The sequence below is a fragment of the Chiloscyllium plagiosum genome, chromosome 18, assembly GCF_004010195.1.
Source record: "Chiloscyllium plagiosum isolate BGI_BamShark_2017 chromosome 18, ASM401019v2, whole genome shotgun sequence".
NCBI classification, from domain to species: domain Eukaryota; kingdom Metazoa; phylum Chordata; class Chondrichthyes; order Orectolobiformes; family Hemiscylliidae; genus Chiloscyllium; species Chiloscyllium plagiosum.
Window position 1 is genome coordinate 43,410,341 of NC_057727.1, and position 21,794 is coordinate 43,432,134.

The window sequence follows — 21,794 nt, forward strand, 5'->3', positions numbered from 1 at the left end:
GCAATCACACTGTCCTGATCAACATTCCTCCCTCAATCGATATGCTGAACATACACCAACCTCTTATTCATTTCAGACTATAAAATGGTGTAGTTGCAAGTTGGTTGTCAGGGGATGAATCTTATGCTTTTTTGAATGTCAGTTTTGTCAGGTTTTTTGGAGAATTCCTAGCAAGATCTCTCACCATATCTTATCAAACTCACTTCATTACCTACTATTCTGGTCCCATTGTACTCCTTTCACCCAATTCTAGCCCCATCTTATCATCCACCATTTCAGGAACAGATCCCAACTGCTGGGACATCTGGGAACTGACAGGCATCCTTGCGTCAATGCTACCTTCAAAAGCCTGTTGTCTGTTTCCAGAAATTTGCCTTGAAAATGGCACACATTTGGCACCCTGCTTTGTAGGTAGGGACGTGGATGTCCTGCTGGACAGGACATTGGAGGTCATGGCGCCAGCCAATGCCCGCCTCATAATATGTTTCCACCCAGGACAATGCAGTCTCAGCAGTATAGCCCAGCATTGCTGGAGGATGGTCAACAATCTTCTCCACTTTGCCAGCATATGTGCCACCATCCTCTCTCCGTTATCTCAAACCTTGCTCTCTCTCTGTTACTGTACCCACCTCCCACCAAAGCTCATGCTCTACCACGCTCCCTCTCCCTGTCACTCATCCCACCCCTGACTGCATGAACACTGCATGCCCTTTGTGCTGCCTACTCACTCATCCAGGGCACCTCCGACCTGCAGTGAAAATAACAGCTGTGCCAACCACTTTCATTTCCCTTAAGATGTGCAGGTCAGGTGAATTGGCCATTCCAAATTGCCCACAGTGTTAGGTGTATTAGTCAGAGGGAAATGGGTCTGGGTGGGTTACTCTTCGGAGGGTCAGTCTGGACTTGTTGGGCCGTAGGGCCTGTTTTCACACTATAGGAAATCTAATCTTAACATCTGCATGTCTCCCATTCCAGGAGGAAAAGATCATACAGTAGGGCAGAAAGAGTCAACACAAGTAGTGAGGTGTCCTAAATTTAACTCATCACAACTTTCTGTGCTGGGACTCCCTCACTGAAGGCTTGGCTTGATTGAGGACTGTTGACAACCATGACAAGCTTACTGGCTTTAAGCTTGCTACACTGTAAGGCAATACAGCAGAACTGTGAGCTTAGTATCTCTGGCAGAGAGGCAAAGGGCAGGAAACACAAGGAAGGAATGCTGTCAGCATCCAGGTATGCTCAGAGTGAGTGACCACTATGACAGAAAAAGAATAAGTTGGAGAGGCAGTCTGGTCCAATCCATGAGCTGGGTGTCTATCCCTGAACACAAAGTGTCTTTGCTGTAGCTTTACAAAAATTGCTGTTTCACCTGAGGTGCAGCAGCATTGAAGTATAGAAGCATACGTAAATGGTAAAATAAAACAAAGAATGTGGATGCTGGACACCTTTATCAGGACTGGCAGCATATGTGGAGCGGAAGGAGAGTTAACATTTCGAGTCTAGTGGCCCTTCTTCAGAATGGAGTTCGTCAGTCTTGAAAAAGGGTCACTGGACTTGAGATGCTAACTCTGCTTTCTGTCCACAGATGCTGCCAGTCCTGCTAAGTTTCTCCAGGAATTCTCATTTGTTTCATACTTTAAATGGATTGGAGATGTGTCTTAGTGGCTGGCACATGTCAGATAGCAAGTTGCTGTGTCCAGCGCCCATGGAACATGCCCCAGAAAGTTTGCTGCCCCGTGTCCAACATGGAGGTGACAAGCAGCCTTTGTAGCAAGCGGAAGTCACCAGGTCGTTTCCATTCTGACATCTAGTTTCCTCACAGTGAGGGGTAGGGTGGAAAGCTGCATGTTATTCAGGTGAATTACGCACTTTATAAGACTGTTAACAATTAATAATCCCCATTGATAGGCAACTCTCCATTCCTTCCCTTGATGCTCAATGCTTTAAAAATGCAGCGAGTTATTTCCATAGTCAAGCAAGGCGCTCGTGGGATGTTGCATGTAATTCTACCATAGCCCATTTTATACAGGTTCCTATAAAATCCTGCCCATTATCTCCCCACATAATAAAAGTAGCCATCATTGATAATTAACTCATTAGTCAGTGCTTAAAAATACCTTGAGGGCATAAACATTTGTCATGCTGATGCACAGTCGTTCCAGTTAATATTGGTATGTGAAAAAAATCCATTTGTTTTAACTTATATTCCTTGCATTGATCTTGCAAGGTTTCCCTTCTTTCAACAATACAATGAAAATGTAATGAGAATCCAATGTGGTCTCAATATTACAATAGAAATGTAATTGTTGACGTCTAAAACACAACATATATAAAATGCTGTAAAATGCAACTCATGAGAGACTTGGGCAAACATCGCATGATCCCCATTTTGGATAAGCAAACAAACACCACTGGCTTTGATACCAGAATATAAACTATATCATGAAAGCGATTAACATAGAAAGTAAATGCATCAGATAGTTCATGAAGGCAAACATAACATGCACACGGCACGTTCCACCTCAATTTTGGATTTAATTTTAAGGTAAACGGCAAACTCAACTTTTTTTTTGCCTGGACTAAGAGGAGAATATGGCTTTAAAAAGCAATTTCAAAGGCAGCAGTGGCATTTAAATCAGTTTAGTTAATTCTACTTCATCTTGAGTACATCAGCATTGCTCAACACCATTCGGTTAACACAGATTTGTTGATCGTTCTTATTTTAGCCATTCACAAGTTTTCCCAACCTGAACTGGATATATGTAATTGTTCCTTCGGTGTTGATAATTTCAAATCTTGGAATTCCCTCCTTAATAGGGACTGCAGCAGCACTACCACCTTCTCCAGGGCAACCGGGGATGGACAATAAATACTGGCCTAGGCAGTGAATGAATTTTCAAAAAGTCAAGAGTATTGACCTATATCAGCCAAAGGGCCTGGACACAGTCAGTTGGCCACTTAGAGTGGTCATGATCAGGGGTTGCATATCATTAAAGTTCAAGGATTGGCCCACTGTCCATCTTAAAATTACTTCAGTTAAGTCAATCAGGGAGCTGCATAAAGATTGGACACATGTTCGGTCAATCCATCATGTTATATGGCACCATCACCATGAGAGATGGAATAGCCTATGAATAGATTTAGCAACTCAAGGCTGGATACCCATAAGATGCAGTGGCCATCAGCACAGCAGAATCATATTCCAACAAAATCTGCAACTTCACAATCCAGCATATTTCCCACCCTACTATTACCATCAAGACAGGGGATCAATGAACTGTGCAGGAGGGCATGCCAGGACCAGGACTTAAAAATGATGTATCAACCTGGCAAAGCTATGAAACAGGACTTCTTGTGTGCCAAACAGCAGAAGCAGCAAGAGATAGATGGAGCTAAGCGATCCCACAACAAGTGGATCAGATCTAAGCTCTACAGTCCTGCTGTGAAAGGTGGTGGACACCTTAAACAACTCACTGCAGGAGGAGGAAGCTCTAAAAATATTACCATCCTCAATGATGGGGAACCTAGCGCATCAGTGCAAAAGATAAGATTAAAGCATTTGCAACAATCATCAGTCAGAATATGCTGAGTAAATTATTCTTCTCATTCTCCTCCAGAAGTTTCCAGCATCACAGATACCAGACTTCTCCAGGACAGACCGTGGGCAGCACGGTGGCACAGTGGTTAGCACTGCTGCCTCACAGCGCTAAAGCCCTGGGTTCAATTCCTGCCTAAGGCTACTGTCTGTGTGGAGTTTGCACATTCTTCCTGTGTCTGCATGGGTTTCCTCCCACAGTCCAAAAATGTGCAGGTTAGGTGAATTGGCCATGCTAAATTGTCTGTAGTATTAGGTGTAGGGGAATGCGTATAGGTGGGTTGCTCTTCGGAGGGTCGCTGTGGACTTGTTGGGCCGAAGGGCCTGTTTTTGCACTTCAGTCAATCTAATTCACCTTACACAATATCAGGAAATAGCAGAAAGCATTGAATATTGCAAAGATAATGGGCCCTGACATCGTTCTGATAATAGTACTGAATAAACATTGCTTCACCTCTCGTCAAAATATTCCGATTCAACTACAACTCTGGCATCTTCCAACAATGTGGAAAATTGCACTGGCATGGCCTATACACAAAAAAGCAGGTCAAATCCAACCTAGCCATTTACTGTCCAATCTGCTCTCAACCATCAGTAAAGTGACAGAAGATGTTATCGACAGTGTTATCAAGCTGTATGTGCTTAGAAATAAGCTGCTCACTGATGCACAGTTTGGATTCTGCTAAGATCACTCAGCTTCTGTCCTCATTACAGCAATGGTTCAAACATGGACAAAATACCTAGGTTCCAGAGGTGACGTGAGTTTGGCTACCCTAGATATCAAGGCTACATTTGCTGAGAGTGGCATCAAGAGACTGTACTAAATCTAGAATCAATGGGAATTGGAGGGAATCTCTCTGCTGGTTGGAATCATACCTGACACATAGCTGTTTGTGGTCAGTCATCTCATCTCCAGTACATTACTGCAGGAGTTCCTCAGGGTAGTGCCCTCGGCCTAACCCATGTTCAGCTGCTTCATCAATGACCTTCCTTCCATCATAAGGTCAGAAATCAAGATGTTCGCTAACTATTGCAGAATGTCAGTATAATTTGCAACTTGTCACATACTCAAGCAGTCTATGTCCAAATGAAGGAAGACCAGGACAAGATCCATGCTTAGGCTGTAAAGTGACAAGTAACATTCATGCCACACAAATCTCTAATAAGAGATAATGTAACCCTCACCCATGACAATTAATGGTGTTACCTTCAGTAAATCTCAGAGTATCAACATACTGGGGTAACCATTGAACAGACATTGAACTGGACTCACCATATAAATACTGAGGCTATGACAGCAGATCAGAAGCTAGGAATCCTGCAGTGAGTAATTCACATCCTGACTTCAGGAGGATGATTAGGACATCATGTATGAGGAACATCACCTTTAGCAAGATTGTGGTGCAGTGCCAAATGCAACAAAGCCAGACGAGACTTAACTGACATCCAGTCCGACCCTAAGTCGCAAAATATGCCCCCTAGGTCTAGGGTCCTCATCCAGTGGAAATAGTTTATCTTTACCTACTCTCTCTTTTCCTATTAATACCTTGAAGACTTCAAATAAATTACCCCTTAAACATCTAAATTCTAGAGAAAACAGGCTGCTGGAGATAATCAACAGGTCTGACAGCATCTGTGGAGAAACAAGCACAGTTAAAATTTCAAGTCCATTGTGACTCTTTTTCAGAGTTATAGAGGAATGTTGAGTTCTTAAAGTATTGCAGCATGTATTGAGATCATGAAGAGATTTTAAATTTGAGGTTTTGGTAGACCAGGAGGCAACGTAGCCAGTAAGCACAGAGGTGATTGGTATAGAGGTTGGTGCACTTTAAAATAGAAGCAAGCAGAGTTTCAGATGAGATCACGTTTCCAGATAAATGTTGTCAATGAAAGATGTGTGCTATGCACACGACATTTCATTATACAGAAATGTTGTCAGTCAGTTCTTCCACTTGCTTTGCTCTCTCTGGACCCAACATATTGGTTTAAAAATAAATAAACCATAATTCACAACCACTTCAAATGTTTTGAGAAACCACAGTCAGGCAAGCTAAAAATATTATTCCTTTTGGTATTTATTTTCAATTTCTCTCTCCTTTTGAATTGGCGCTCTAATCATTTCACTACAAATGAGGAGGTGAACTCAGGGGCATTCACTTAAAACCCATTTATTGTCAGAGTGAAGTGAGTTAAGAATATTAATGCCTCAAATAGAAGCTGTATCAGTGACATGAAAATACCAGCTAAACATTAAATAATTTACTAAAGTACTAATATAATTTATATGTCCGTGTTCATAAAAGCAATCCTGTACTTTGTATTTCAGCAAAGGCAGTATAGGCTGGTTTGGAAGAGATATCCATTAGGTGGCTGCGCTTAGAGTAAAATGAACAGCAATTGCCAGTTTCTCTGCATTATGCAGGGCTCATATGGAGCTCTTGCAAAGGTCACATTGCTGATGTGGAAGAAAAAACAGAGAATTTCAACCATTTACTCTGGAGATTGATAATATGTGACTGGACCAACAAAGAAATGAAACTCAGCAATTCAGCACTAACGACATTCATACCAAAAACGTTATAGTGATATTCAGGATAGTGCTGTACTAGAAAGCAGTTCAACTAATTGTACATCCGATGTATGATACCAGATGTACAGATAGACATTTTAATATTGAAATAACCACACATGCATTTTCCTTGCTTATATTTATTTGCCTAGATAATTGGTTCAGGAATGAAATACAGTTTTAGGAAATATTCTTTACATCAGCTTCAAAAAACATGAGTAGCTAAAATCAGTTTATGATTGTAAATACATAGTTTGGGCTACTTGTTTCACATTCACTTTGTGCATGTCTGTTTACAGGTGAGATCTAAGTATCAAGAAGTCACAGCGCCGTAGAAAATTACAGGCCCCTTGACCTATCTCATCCAGGCTAGTCAAATACAACCACCTAACTATTCCAATCCCATTTTCCAGCACTTGGCTCATTGCCTTGGCATCGCAAGTGAGCATTTAAATACTTCTTAAATATTATGAGCATTAGGACCTAGCAGCTATGCATTCTATTTTTAGAAGGTCGTGCTACATCTATATAGGACATTAGTTAGGCCACTATTGGAATACTGCATGCAATTTTTGTCTCCCTGCTATAGGAAGGATGTTCTGAAACTTGAAACAGTTCAAAAACGATTTACAACATGTTGCCAGGTTCAGAGAGTTTGAGCTGTAGGGAGAGGCTGAATAGTCTGGGCTATTTTCCCTGGAGTGTCAGAGGCTGAGGGGTGACCTAATAAGGGTATATAAAATCATGAGGGACATGGATAGGGTAAATAGACAAGGTCTTTTCACCAGATTAGGTGAGTCCAATACTAAAGGGCATAGGAGGCTGAGGGGTGACCTAATAAGGGTATATAAAATCATGAGGGGCATGGATAGGTAAATAGACAAGGTCTTTTCACCAGATTAGGTGAGTCCAATACTAAAGGGCATAGGTTTAAAGTGAGAGGGGAATTTAAAAAGGACCTTAGGGACAACTTTTTCACACAGAGGGTGGTGCGTGCATGGAATGAGCTGCAAGAGGAAGTGGTGGAGGTATCTTTATTTATTTGTTTCCATGCTATATATCTAAATGACTCTATGACTCTAAACTGAAGCTGTGCAGGTGATATTAATTTCAGATGCAAGCTCTGTTCACTTTACAACATTTCTGACCTATCCAGCATGACATAGTCAATGGCTGACTTGTGTGTAAAAGCCAGACTAAAAGTGCCAGGGAGTCAGAGTTTTTTCTGCCCAGGTCAATCTATAGAATTGCTGGACCCTTCAATTATATTGGTTAAAAAAAAATGTTCCAAAGAGTCAACATTAATACCAATTTATATACAGGAGGGTTTATGCTGGAAACTATCGGTGCGCAATTTAACTGCCCTGATTTGGACTGGTTTCACTCAAAGATTTCTACCTATTGAACAAACTAAGGTAGAAACAGTGAACCATACAGAGTTCATCTAATCCCATTATCAGTACACCCCTGTCTGTACACAACACCACTGGGTGCTGCAGGCAGGTTTGCGCATGTGATTTCCACATATGATGAATCTCCCTTCATGTTAAAGCCAGCAGGGGAACAGTGAATGAGGTTTGGCTATTATCCTCAAGTGAAGAAAATAAATTCATGACCAGTTCATACATTCCTGACAAGAGTTCCAGGGAATTCCACTCAGAGACTGTGAACAGACCACCTCACAGGCTTTTTCACACAGAGGGTGGTGCGTGCATGGAATGAGCTGCAAGAGGAAGTGGTGGAGGTATCTTGATGAGTATATGAATAGGAAGGGTTTAGAAGGATATGGGCCAAGTGCTGACAAATGGGATTAGATTTATTTGTTTCCATGCTATATATCTAAATGACTCTATGACTCTAAACTGAAGCTGTGCAGGTGATATTAATTTCAGATGCAAGCTCTGTTCACTTTACAACATTTCTGACCTATCCAGCATGACATAGTCAATGGCTGACTTGTGTGTAAAAGCCAGACTAAAAGTGCCAGGGAGTCAGAGTTTTTTCTGCCCAGGTCAATCTATAGAATTGCTGGACCCTTCAATTATATTGGTTAAAAAAAAATGTTCCAAAGAGTCAACATTAATACCAATTTATATACAGGAGGGTTTATGCTGGAAACTATCGGTGCGCAATTTAACTGCCCTGATTTGGACTGGTTTCACTCAAAGATTTCTACCTATTGAACAAACTAAGGTAGAAACAGTGAACCATACAGAGTTCATCTAATCCCAAACTGGCATAAACACTCATCTTGAAGACTACCTTTATTTTCATTGGACCACTTACACACTTTAATTGAAACCTTTGTTATATGAAGAGAAAATGACATGCTTCTGGCTTAGTTTTCCTATCAGTAAGTTATCCACCAAGATTCAAAAATAGCCTTCCAAACACAATAAAATTAATGTTACTGATATTTAATGTGAATTATCCAATCAATTAAATAATTGCCTTCACAAAATACACTAAAGATGAGTTACCAGTATTTCTGTTAAAGTGAAACTTTTTAAAGAGCAGCTTTAAATTTCTCTTGTTGATCTCTGCTGACGATTGTGTGATGCATTTGTTGTAACGATGAGCGTTGATGCCATAATCAAGGCACTTGATTTGGAAGAGCTAGTGAGTCTGACAGTATGATGGAGCTGAATTAATGCACATTAAAGTTGAACTGACAGGATCACTGAAGCATCCTCGATTAATGACTGTGTCTTGGCTGATGCTAATTCAGCTTCCTCATGTTAACCCCTCATTAGCTCCCTCCTGAGCCATATACCAATCCTCGACCAGGAAAGGGCACCAGATCTGCTCCCTAGCCTCTGCCAACACCGCTTTTCAACCATCCGTGAGAGGTTTATTACAGGCTGGCTTAGCTACCAGCTCTCCTGCATTTCCTGCAGCACCTCACCTTCACAATGTCCCAGCACTACAGCCCAGATTGAAGCTCACTATGTGGGCAATCACAAGTATGAATCCATATCCCACAACACTGTGAGACACAGGGTACAGGAGCACCAGTCCGGAATGTTTAAAGCCAAATATAAAACAGAGCCAGAAAAAGCATCATATCATTAACGTCTGCTCATTGTCTCTGTCTGCTTCCTTTCATTTAAAACAAGGTCCCAGCATAAATAAACGCACAAGATATTCCCATTCATATAAACATAAATGTTAAAGTGACACTAATTGTAGTAAATTTAGTCCTGAAGAAGGGCTTATGCCCAAAACGTCGGTTCTCCTGTTCTTTTGATGCTGCCTGACCTGCTGCGCTTTTCCAGCAACACATTTTTAAGCTCTGATCTCCAGCATCTGCAGTCCTCACTTTCTCTTAATTGTAGTAAAGACAGGATGCTGGTTCTGATATTCAAAGAAAACACGCATAAGGAGATAAGACATACATAAATTCCCAATTGTAATTTTCAATTTGCCTCAATTGTTTCTTTTTCTGTGGAGACCTAACAAATAGTCATTATCTGGTGACAGAGTATTTGATCAGTACACCCCTGTCTGTACACAACACCACTGGGTGCTGCAGGCAGGTTTGCGCATGTGATTTCCACATATGATGTATTGAACAAACTAAGGTAGAAACAGTGAACCATACAGAGTTCATCTAATCCCATTATCAGTACACCCCTGTCTGTACACAACACCACTGGGTGCTGCAGGCAGGTTTGCGCATGTGATTTCCACATATGATGAATCTCCCTTCATGTTAAAGCCAGCAGGGGAACAGTGAATGAGGTTTGGCTATTATCCTCAAGTGAAGAAAATAAATTCATGACCAGTTCATACATTCCTGACAAGAGTTCCAGGGAATTCCACTCAGAGACTGTGAACAGACCACCTCACAGGCTTCTGACAGTACAAGACTTTAGAAAAGAAAAATAGGGAAGAAGAATACATAGAGAGTGAATAGACTCTGATATTGGACACACTCAAGCAAGCTTCTGTTGGTCTTTTCTGGGGTGCCATCAACAATGAATTGGCAGTGGTGCTGAGCATTTGTAATCTTATGGTGCCCTCTGCTGACTATTTTATTCATTACAAATTCTTTTCGTGTTACAGAGATACACAGCATGAAAACAGACCCTTCAGTCAACCTCATCCACACCGACCAGATATCCTAAATAAGTTGAGTTCCATTTGCCTGCATTTGGCCCATATTCCTCTAAACTCTTCTGATTCATGTACCCAGCCAGATGCCTTTTAAATGTTGTAATTGTATCAGTCTCCATCACTTCCTCTGGCAGCTTGTTCCATACACGCGCCACCCTCTGCATGAAAAAGTTGCCCCTTAGGTCCTTTTTAAATCTTTTGCCTCTCACCTTAAACATATGTCCTCTAATTTTGGACTCTCACATGTTGGGAAAAAGACTTTATCTATTTATCCTATCCATGCACTTCATGATTCTATAAACTTCGATAAGGTCACCCCTCAGCCTCCAATGCTCCAGGGAAAATAGCCCCAGCCTATTCAGCCGTTCCCTACAGCTCAAACTCTCCAATGACTGATCTGGTGCCCTTTCCTGGTCGAGGATTGGTATATGGTTCAGGAGGGAGCTAATGAGAGGTTAACATGAGGAAGCTGAATTAGCATCAGCCAAGACACAGTCATAATTGCTGGCAACATCCTTATAAATCTTTTCTTAACCCTTTAAAGTTTGTTCTTATGAAAATAATGTTTGAATTAGTTTTGCATTTGGGACATACCTCTGTTGAACAAACATACAAATTAAAAGCAGGAGTAGGCCACTCAATGCTCAAGGTGAAGGGCTTATGCCCAAAACATTGACTCTCTAGTTCCTCAGATGTTGCCTGACCTGCTGTACTTTTCAAGCGCCACACTTTTCCATTCAGTGTTCAAGCCTGTTTCACCATTCAATACGATCAGGGATGATCTGATTACTTCCCACCTACCTCCGACAACCATTCACTCCCTTCCTGACAAAAATCTAGCTCCTTCTGCCTTAAATTGCAGAGATTTAAAAAGGGTGGTGGACAGCCCCACATTTGCTCCTCAGTTTATGGGGAGAGCATCTGGATTCTGACCACTTCAAACAACTGACAAACTGCGTTGAAACTGCTGGACCAGTATTGGAAGTTATCCTTGAGTTACTATGCAAGGACACCCTGAGTGAAGACCATCTCCCTTGGTCTGACTGAGGAATGCTGGCACCCATGACAATACTTGCTGGCTTTGAGTCTGTGTGAAACAGCATGGCAATGCAGCAGTCCTGGGAGCTTGGTGTTTCCAGCTGAGGAGTAAGGTGCAAAAAGGCAGCAGATGGCAAGGACACAGGGAGCATGCAGGTTGGGTCAGAGTAAGTGAGCACTATTACAAGAAGCATACAGCCCAGAGTTGAACCCCAGTCTAGTTGTGACCATCTCCCTGAGTGGAGTGTCCTAGTTGTGGCATTACAATTACAACGCAGCATTGAATTCCAGAAGTAGATCGTAGATGGATTGAAGATGTGCCAAGAGGGTTGGATGCCAATATCCATAGACGTATATGGCTGGTGCCAACTGAGAATGCCCTGAGATGGTGATGTCTGGTGTCTGACATGAACATCCTTTGGAATGAGCAGTGAACTGAAGTTAACTTCAATGTCAGAAATGTTTACATCTAGTTTGCTTGAGACAGCTAGTATTATTGAATGCAGCTTATTAATGAGGTGAGATTTGCAATTAATAAGGTTATTAACAAGTAAAAATCCCCCCCACCAGAGGTAACTCACTGCTTCCTAGTGAGATTCCCAACCCGAAACCTTGGCATAGTTAAAAGATGCGGTTCCAATGTTAAGATAAGGCTTGCTAAACCTCTTGTGCAATTCTGCCACATTTCCTGCTATAGCCCACATCATTCAGTCCCCTATAAATTCCGCAGCCCTCTCCTCAATGCTACCTTGAATAAGAAACACCTTATTTTTAAACAATAACCCCGAGTTCTGGATTCTCCCATAAGAGGAAACAACTTTTCCATTTCCATGTTTCAATAAGTCACCACTTATACTTCTAAACTCTGGCAGACACAACGCCAGCTTGTCTGAGCTGTACTCACAAGACAACTTGCCATTGCAGGTCTTAATCCAGTGAAAATTTAGCAATGATATCCAAAAGAATTTTCATACATATGTTTTTATTAAAGGATTAAACCTTTAGTCAAAATTGAACAGCTTCTTAAAGCCTCACAGAACATACTACTTGGCACAATAATAAGAATGGTATAGGGACTCTTAAATCAGAAATGATTAACTTCTTAACTGTTTAAATTTTGTTTATACACATCCAACAGCAAACTAATTAGATATTAGCATCAATTCACATCAATGCATTTGAGTGAACTATTTTCTCACAAATAAATAACTGATTTCAGGTTTATTTCCACATCTTATTTCTGATTTAACTGCATGGTTCATTTACCATCAACCTTTCCAATTAGCAGAAGCAGAATGAACCATTTTAAAGAAAATCTTTCATAAAGGAAATATTGTGTAAAGATAAAAGGGCAGGTGATGTTTTGCAACTGGAAAATGTGGGACCAACAGTGTAATCCAAGACAACTGCATCTGCAGAGGCTTGAGGGAACCTTGACTTTGAGAAAATGAGGTGAAGGCCAAGCTACAAACCACCGCAAAATTGTTGGATTTATTATTAAGGAAATTAAAAAACAGGATATTTGAAAATCCTAATGCAATCAGGCAGTCAACATGGTTTTGAGAAAGGAAAATCATGTTCAACCAATTTACTGAAGTTCCTTGAAGAAGTACATGAATTGCCAAAAGTTGATTTGCAGGTGCACCAGGTAATCAAGAGGGCAAATGGAATATTGCCTCTCATTGCTAGAGGGATTGAATGTAAGAGCAGGGAGGTTCTGCTGCAATTGTATAAGGTGTTGGTGAGGCCGCACCTGAAGTATTGTGCACAGTTCTGGTCTCCTTACTTGCGGAAGGATATACTGGTTTTGAAGGTGGTGCAGAGGAGGTTCACTAGGTTGACTCCGGAGATGAGCGGTTATCCAATGAGGAGAGGTTGAACTGCCTGGGACTGTACTCACTTAGAAAAATGAGAGGAGATCTTATAGAAACATATAAAATGATGAAATGGGATAGATAAGATAGAGGCAGGCAAGTGAGACTAGAACCAGGGGACATGGCCTCAAGATTAGAGGGAGTAGATTTAGGACAGAGATGAGGAGGAACTGCTTTTCCTAGAGAGTAGTGACTCTATGGAATTCTCTGCCCATGGAAGCAGTAGCAGCAGCTTTATTAAATATATTCAAGACATGCTTGGATGGGTATTTGCATGGTAAGGGAATTAAGGGTTATGGAGATAATGCAGGTAAGAGGAGCAGAGATGATGGATAGATCAGCCATAATCTTAATGAATGGTGGAGCAGGCTCGATGGGCCATATGGCCTACTCCTGCTTCTATTACAAGTAAACTATGCAGTAACAAGCATCCGTTGGACATGGATGTGGTGTACTTAAAAGTAGTTCATAGAAGATTCACTCAACTGGTTGGAATAACATTGGTGTTTTACATGGAAAGGTTGGGCCTGTATCTATTGGAGTTTAGAAAAATGAGAAGTGATTTTATTGAGGTACATAATATCTTGAGATTACTTGAAAGGATAATTCTCCTTCTGAGAGAACTTTGGATCTTAGTTCATAAGTAAGATCTCCTGTTTGAGACAGATGAGGTGAAGATTTTCCTGCAACTAATTTGTATGTGCTTTTAGATACAAGTAGTTTTGCATTTACGCAGTACCAATCCTCAGACCCAAGAATGGATATGGAAAAATTCAAAATCCCAGTTAATGGGTCAACTTGAGCTCCGGAATTGGCACAGCCCTGCTCCAGATAACCTCCACTCCAGGTACCCCTGAGGTCTGCACAATCAGCTAGTTAAGACACCACATTTCTTATGAAGGGCTTATGCCTACTCCTTGGATACTGCCTGACCTGCTGTGTTTTTCCAGCACCACACTTTTTGACACTGAACTCCAACATCTGCAGTCCTCACTTTCTCCCAGTTCAGATACCTCCACCAACACGCCCACCTTCCCCAGTCAGCATAAATATAACTATTTTTCAACTGCACTCGAAAAGTGAGCTCTGTTTTTCTCTTCATGAATGCTCCCAGACTTGCTGAGTTCCTTCAGCACTTTTTGTTTGTGTTCCAGCATTTCAAATCTATCCTGGTCTAGAGTCGCTGAAGTTAAAAAGTCCTTTTGATGATGGCTGCAAAAATACACACACGCGCGCGAACAATACAACTCTAAAATGGTGACCAAACCAATTTCTCACCAGAACTCAGTACATGGGCTAATGTTATCTGTTCTCTCCTTACAAATCAGCAGTTTCAAAATGAATGAGCTGAAAATGGAGATTCCAGGAAAATTTCCTTTTCCCAATTCTTTCATCCCAGGATTCTGCACTATTAAGATTCCATACTTCATTTCCCTATAGTATCTGCAAAATTCTTAACCCTGAGCTCTATGTCATCTAACTACCACATGAATAATCCCTTCTTTTCAACTGCTTTCAGGTTTGGCATTCCCATCTCTACAAGCCTTGGTATTTCATCTCGGTTTCTCAATCAAAAAGCCATTTTGTTTTACACCACAGAGGCATCATGTTACAAGTATAGAAATTAAAAATCAATATAACCTGGAAAAATAGATTGATTGCTTTCATTCAGCAGATACAAACTGCAATACCATTGAGTACCATTGAGTACACATGACATTTAATGAAGAATAAAAGCATTCTCAAATGACTGTTGGTTTATGATATGCAGTCACATGAAACTCAGCCTAAGTATCCAGTGAGAGTCGTTGCTTACCTGAGTGTCCCCTTGGGTGGTGGCTGGAGGCAGACAGCAATTTACAGCAAAGCATTAACACGGAGACGAGCAGCAGCCAGTGAGTGAGGAGCATCGATTTTGCACAGAACCTCATCCTTGCAGAGAGAATAAAAACACGAGTAGTGAAAAACAACTCGTGGTCATTTGGAAACTGATAAGCAGCATTTGAAATATTAACGGGGACATTGAGAAACCATTCAGATAATGCATAGTATATATGATACCTTTTCGCCCACTAATATACCTCTCTGATGGCGCAGAAAAGGCTAGGCAGTTATCTGTGACTTGCACTAGCCCAGCATGTGTTGGGCTCACACCCATTATTCTTCACAGGGCAAGTCAGCACAGTGGCTCAGTGGTTAGCACAACTACCTCACAGTGTCAAGGACCTGGGTTCAATTCCACCCTCAGGCAACTGTCCGTTTGGAGTTTGCACATTCTCCCCGCGTGGGTTTCTTCCCACAGTCCAAAGATGTGCAGATTAGGTGGATTAGCCATGCTAAAGTGCCTGTGGTGTCCAGGAATGTGCAGGCTAGATGGATTAGCTGTGGGAATTCCAGGGATAGGGTAGGCCATGGGTCTGGGTGGAATGCTCCTCAGAGGGTCATTGTGAACTCAGTGGGTTGAATGGCCTGCTTCCATGCTGTAGGGTTCCTATGATTCTAAGTCCCTCCTCCTTTAGAATCATATCATCAGGAAAAACATCTTCCCTCTGCTCTCTAGTTTATCAACAGGAAGGGGGAAAGAAATCCATTCTGTGCTTTCTGGCACACTGGTTAAAGAAAGGCACCAGCCCGGCAGTTACTAGCCCTCCATTAATAGGCCTTCAGGAGGCTGAAGAACAGAGGAGAATGTGTGTTCTGTAGACCTTAAAAATGAAAGGGACTGTATAAATCAGCCAATGGAATGATGGCATTAAAGACTTTATTAACTTCCAATGAATTACAAAAGTTGGCATACTTATTGGTTGATGATGCATTAGCAATTACATGGTACTTATGAATGTATATGTGGACATTCTCTAACTACTATAACCATATACTTTATTGGCATCAGGTATGAAAAAATTGGAGGAGTATGATTATTTCTTGTTCAATTATTAGGATCATCTTATAATTAATCAGGGAGAATGTGTTAGAGCCTAGCTGGCTACTGAATGTGGGTGGTATTTAGATAACGGATAGTTTTAAGGTTGGCAGTGGGTAGCAATCAATTAATCATTATAAATACTATCATTTTCAACACAGCAATTTTTGATGAAAATCAGTAGCAACTAAATTCAAATGCATAGAACCTCTTTAGATGCTGACATATGTGGCTTACTGGTTTATGCGCACAGGATTGACTGTTGAACTTGTCAGTTGAAAGTGATATGATTCGACACATAAAATGTCATTGTTAGAGTCCTGATTTCAACAAATGGTTTGTAGGCATTGGCCACTTTTGTCAAAGGTTAAAAAATGGTCTGAGAATTATTTCTGGAATGGACCTAATTCAGTGCATGTCATAGAACAAGTGACCACAAAGCCCTGGGGTATTAATAGATTATTTATACTGCCGGGTTTAAGATAGGGAGTGTAAACATTGAACACTTTTAGTTTGGTTTCGGTTTTAAATAATTAAGAGTTGGAATTTTAGCTTTGAAAACCCAGATAAATGGAAACTTATTTTAAATTATTTTCTTTTGCACAATAATCTTGTTTTATTGTTAAAGAAAATCCATGACCTAGTGTCTCAGTGAATGACCACCAAGTTAACTAAAACATCTATAACGATAGATTTCACTTTGGGATCTAATATGCCCAGTAGTAACATTAGATGGGATGGTTATGCTTGTTAGGTATTGTGACAGCTGAAAATGATAATACAACAGAGGAAATCCTGGATTTTAGCAGCAAATGTTTCAAATCAGCTGCAACTGCCAGCAACCAGTCAAAGAACACTTTCAACCCCACAAAGATAATTATAAAAAATATTTCTTCTTAAGCAGAGGTCCAACCTGTCCCAATCATTATTACTCTCCTCCACCTGACTGAATCTGTATTCACAGTGAACAACTTCAATGTCACTTACTTCCTCAAAATATCAGCTGGTTCAGCTTTCATGCCTGCACAGTTGCCCTTATTACTGTTTAAAATACTAATCTTAACACCAATATTCTTCCTTTCAAACTAGATGCAAAATTCAATGATATTGTGATCACTGCTACCTTGGGGTGTCTTCACTCTGAGGTTATTAATTAATTCTATCACATTACACAGTAACAAGTCCAACAGAACCTGCTCTCAAGGTCAGTTCCAAAACATGCTATTCTAAGAAACTATCCTGGAAACATTCCTCATCCAGGCTCCTGCTTCCAATCTGATGTTTTCCTGTTTTCCAGTTTTAAAGTTACCCATAATTATCCCCATTCCTTTGTCACTTTTATATCACAAGCCTCAACCAGAAGCTCACTGATGATGTTGTCTAGTATGGAGATGAAATGTCTGAAAACAAACCTTCCAGCTCAATGAGCAAACCTACATCCAGCACTTTTATATTTTGTCCTACATTGTGGTTACTGTTAGAGAGTCTGCAGAGCAATCCCACTAGTGTCTTCTTCCCACCACTTTTTGTCATCTCCATTCTGGTACATCCTGATTGCCTGAACCAAGGTCATCTCTAATTATCGCATGGATGCTACCACTGATTAACAGTGCTATCCCTGCACATTTATGTAGCTTCTATTTCTCCTTGAATGTCATTTATCTCTCAATATTCAGAATCCCGATCCTTGTCATCCTGAAGCCATGTCTCCGTAATGACTGTCAGATTATATTTAATGTTCCTTCAGTGTTGCTGGGTCAAAGTTCCTTGGCTGCCTTCCCTAACAGTACCACTCACAATAAACCGACTGCAACGATTCAAGAGGGCGCACACCATGCCTTTTCAGAGGCATCTAGGGAGGAGCAATAAATGCTGGCCCAGTCAGTGACACTGGCATCCTATGAACAACATTTTTATAAGGTGCATTATTAATTAATGTGCTGTGATAGACAGCCACACACATTCATAGACAGTGCTTTTCATTTGTCATTTTTTTTTATTTTTGCAATATCTTGCTCTCTGTTATATTCCTCGGTTTTCTCTCTTTCTGCCAATCTCTGACCCTCATTTCCTATATTACTATTCTCCTTTCTTATCTTGTCCCTATTCTTTAATATACTGCACCTTTTTATATGGAGAAGGTGAGGACTGCAGGTGCTGGAGATTAGAGTGAAGAGTACGGTGCTGGAAAAGCACAGCAGGTCAGGCAGCATCTGAGGAACAGGTGAGTCAACATTTCGGGCAAAAGCCCTTCATCTTAATGTCGACTCTCCTGCTCTTCGGATGCTGCCTGACCTGCTATGCTTTTCCAGCACCACATTCTTGACATCTTTTATATATTTTATTAACTTTATCACCAACGAGGATACTCAGTTAAGGATAGAAAAGACAGTAACTACTTCTTAGAGACACTGTAATGCAGCAAGAAAGAATTCCAAGCAGTTCCAATGAATCCAGTTTCTGACTGCCTGGCACAGAGTCCTATTGTCAGCTGGTTCTCTCAGCAATACTGAGTACCCCCTCAGCTAGTGGCTCTCAACTCTCCTGCTCCTCAGTAACTGCCCACTCAATTCTAGCCATCATTCTCTTATCACTCATTCATTCTGCCATTTGATTCATACCTTTATCAGTTCAACTTTACATTCGCCTCAACCCACCGTCCCTCCACGCAAGTCTACACAGGCATTATCCGGCCTCTCCTATCGTGTTCAGACAGCACACTGTGTGCCCTTTTCTCCCTCAAATTCAAAACTAATAACATTCCGATTCACCCCGATTCATATCAGCATTGTGCTCCCATTTCATTCAGTTTCCACAGGAATCTTCTCCATTCCCCTTCACCGCCTACAGTGGTTTTCTCATGCTGATACTGTTGCGGGCACAGGATTCTGCTTTATGCTGTATGTGGGATTCCTGAACTCTCAATCTGTCACAAGAATTTCTGTCCAGGAATGTGATAGAATTGCCTGAAGCAGCAACAGCATAAGGTATGAGTCAGAAATAGGCTGATAATCATCACAAACATAGTGTAGAAAATACTGACTCCAAATCGTTGTTTGATATGCACGTGGTTAGCACGTTTCTAATCCACAGCATAAGTGTAATGTAAAAATCGCTTCTACCCAAGCTGTCAAGTGGTTCAGTATAAAGTCAGACAGTTTAACAAGATTCTTGGCATGAAGCAGTGTAGACCCTGCAATGAAAGTAGCACAGCAGCAATGGCAGGAAAAGGCCAAGACAACCATTGCCAAAATGGCCAAACATGTTTGGCAGCTGAGTATCAAAGCAGAACAGTCAGAAGAGCATTCTTGTTGGATTCCAGAAAAGTAGTGGCAGTTACCTCACTAGTTAATGTACTTTCAATTGTTATCCAGGGGGGGCAACATAGTCTCAATTTTCAATGACTGGTTGTCCTTTCCTCATAGTGTTAAATGCAACAATCCCTCGAAAACCTCAGAACATAATTACTTGGTTTACATACCTGTTATCACATACATAAGGATCACATGCTTGTGCTGGGTTTTACTCTATTCCATAATAACCAAAGGTAATTTTCACTTTATGCATATGTTTTAAGACAACAAAGAACAATGACTGATAACGGGCTGGCAAACCAGTGCTATTTCAGAATCTACTGCCTTTGTTGTAAAAAGCCAACAGATTCCTTACTCCCCCTCAGAGCAAGATGACTGTTATCCTATCTTATCAAAGCATGGATGGCCTACTTTGCTGACAGCTTCAGACCCAGTTTTCCAAATGTCTTTCCCTGAACCCAGGAGCCATGAATTGAACTAAGATGGACTTTGTCTTAATTTATTCTTTCTTGGCCATGCCTTCTGTTATTGTATTAGGTGCTGTGGTATGGCAGCTTAAATACTTCTCACTTTTTTTTGTAAAATATACAAGTGACAATAAATGACTATTCTATTCTAGGACTACATTTGTCTGGAGTCCCAGTTTGCCAAGTTGTATATAACATTCTGACATCAACATAGGATGAGTAATAAACAATGCCATGCCAATATCACAAGAGCAAATAACAAAAACATATTCTGGTGAAGATGCCAAGAAGGGCAATAAGAAAGATTATCCCATGGCTGAGGGTAGGCTTGATGCCATAAGTTTGTATTCACTGGAGCAATGAGAATTTAGAGATGGCATAATGCACTTATTTAAAGTTAAAAATCACACAACACCAGGTTATAGTCCAACAGGTTTATTTGGAAGTACAAGCTTTTGGAGCGCTGCTCCTTCATCAGGCAGCCAGTGGGGCAGGATCATAGGACACAGAATTTATCCTAAAATATCAAAGTATCATACACTGATGCGATGCATTGAATTTTTGTTTTTCAATACATTGCATTAGTTGTATTACACTATGATCTAGAAGCAGCATATGTAGCTGAGGAGACAATGGATGTGGCTGGCTATCTGGCAGTTTCATTTCTTCCAAAGGTGATCAAATTGTGGAAAAAGATTTCAGTTGAAGATATTGAAGACTAATGCTTTACGATCTTTCAAGAGGGGGATTATGTGGATAAAGTGCATTGGAGATGAGAGGAAATTATTCTGGGGGCTCCTGGGACTTCACTCCTCACTCAGGAAGTATTCATTTTTTAAGTAATTATCATTCTCTGAAGCAGCAACAGGTCGTTGGTTATTTATCACTTGCAGGAGGTGGAGGCAAGACATAATTGTGTATGGAGATAAAATGGTTGAAGACACGTACTACATGGGCCTGGCAATTTTGTCCCTATCTGGACATGTCACATGAAAAGACAGAGGATTGTGTTATTCAAGCAGTTTCATGCGAGTTGTAACCTACAGTAGGTCCATCTCAGAACATAGCTACTGTGAATCAAGAGCCAGATCTGTAAAAATAGTCTGCTATGAATGCAAATATCACAATCAACTTATACACTATTCAGACAGATCCCCAGATAAACAGGAAGCCCTTGTGTTGAACAAAAGTAAAAAAGACATCGGTCCAACTCGTCTATGCTGACCAGATATCCCAACCCAATCTAGTCCCACCTGCCAGCACCCGGCCCATATCCCTCCAAACCCTTCCTAGTTGTATACCCATCCAGATGCCTTTTAAATGATGCAATTGTACCAGCCTCCACCACTTCCTCTGGAAGCCCATTCCACACATGCACCACTCTCTGCATGAAAAAGTTGACTCTTAGGTCTCTTTTATATCTTTCCCCTCTCACCCTAAACCTATGCCCTCTAGTTCTGTACTACCCCACCCCAGGGAAAAGACCCTGTCTATTTACTCTGTCCATGCCCCTCATGATTTTATAAACCTCGATAAGGTCACCCCTCAGCCTCCGACACTCCAGAGAAAACAGCCCTGGCCTATTCAAGCTTTCCTTATAGCTCAAATCCTCCAACCCTGGCAACATCCTTGTAAATCTTTTCTGAACCCTCTCAAGTTTCGCAACATCCTTCCAATAGGTGGTTGGAGAATGCGCAACTCTGGCAAGATATAAAAAATAAATTGGTAATCAATTTCAGCACCTGAGTTTTCTAATACATAACTACAACAGCCTCCATTTTCTCCAGAGAATAAAATAAAAATTCTGACATTTTGCCCCAAATTTTTCCACAAATCATAGAATGTTAAGTGCACCTACAGCTTAAGTCACGACGAGTCAATATCCTACTGCACTTTCA

General features: G+C 41.0%; 1 protein-coding gene across 2 annotated transcripts in view; it reads right to left on the bottom strand.

Annotated features, from left to right (window-relative positions):
- The window catches only part of tafa4b (TAFA chemokine like family member 4b), a 333,573-nt gene that overhangs the window by 284,098 nt on the left and 27,681 nt on the right, over positions 1-21,794 (bottom strand). For both annotated transcript variants that reach the window (XM_043708310.1, XM_043708311.1), the window contains exon 3: positions 15,009-15,124. In XM_043708310.1, the coding sequence (XP_043564245.1) occupies positions 15,009-15,123 (115 nt within the window). In that variant the 5' untranslated portion in view covers position 15,124. The remainder of the gene's footprint in view (positions 1-15,008; positions 15,125-21,794) is intronic.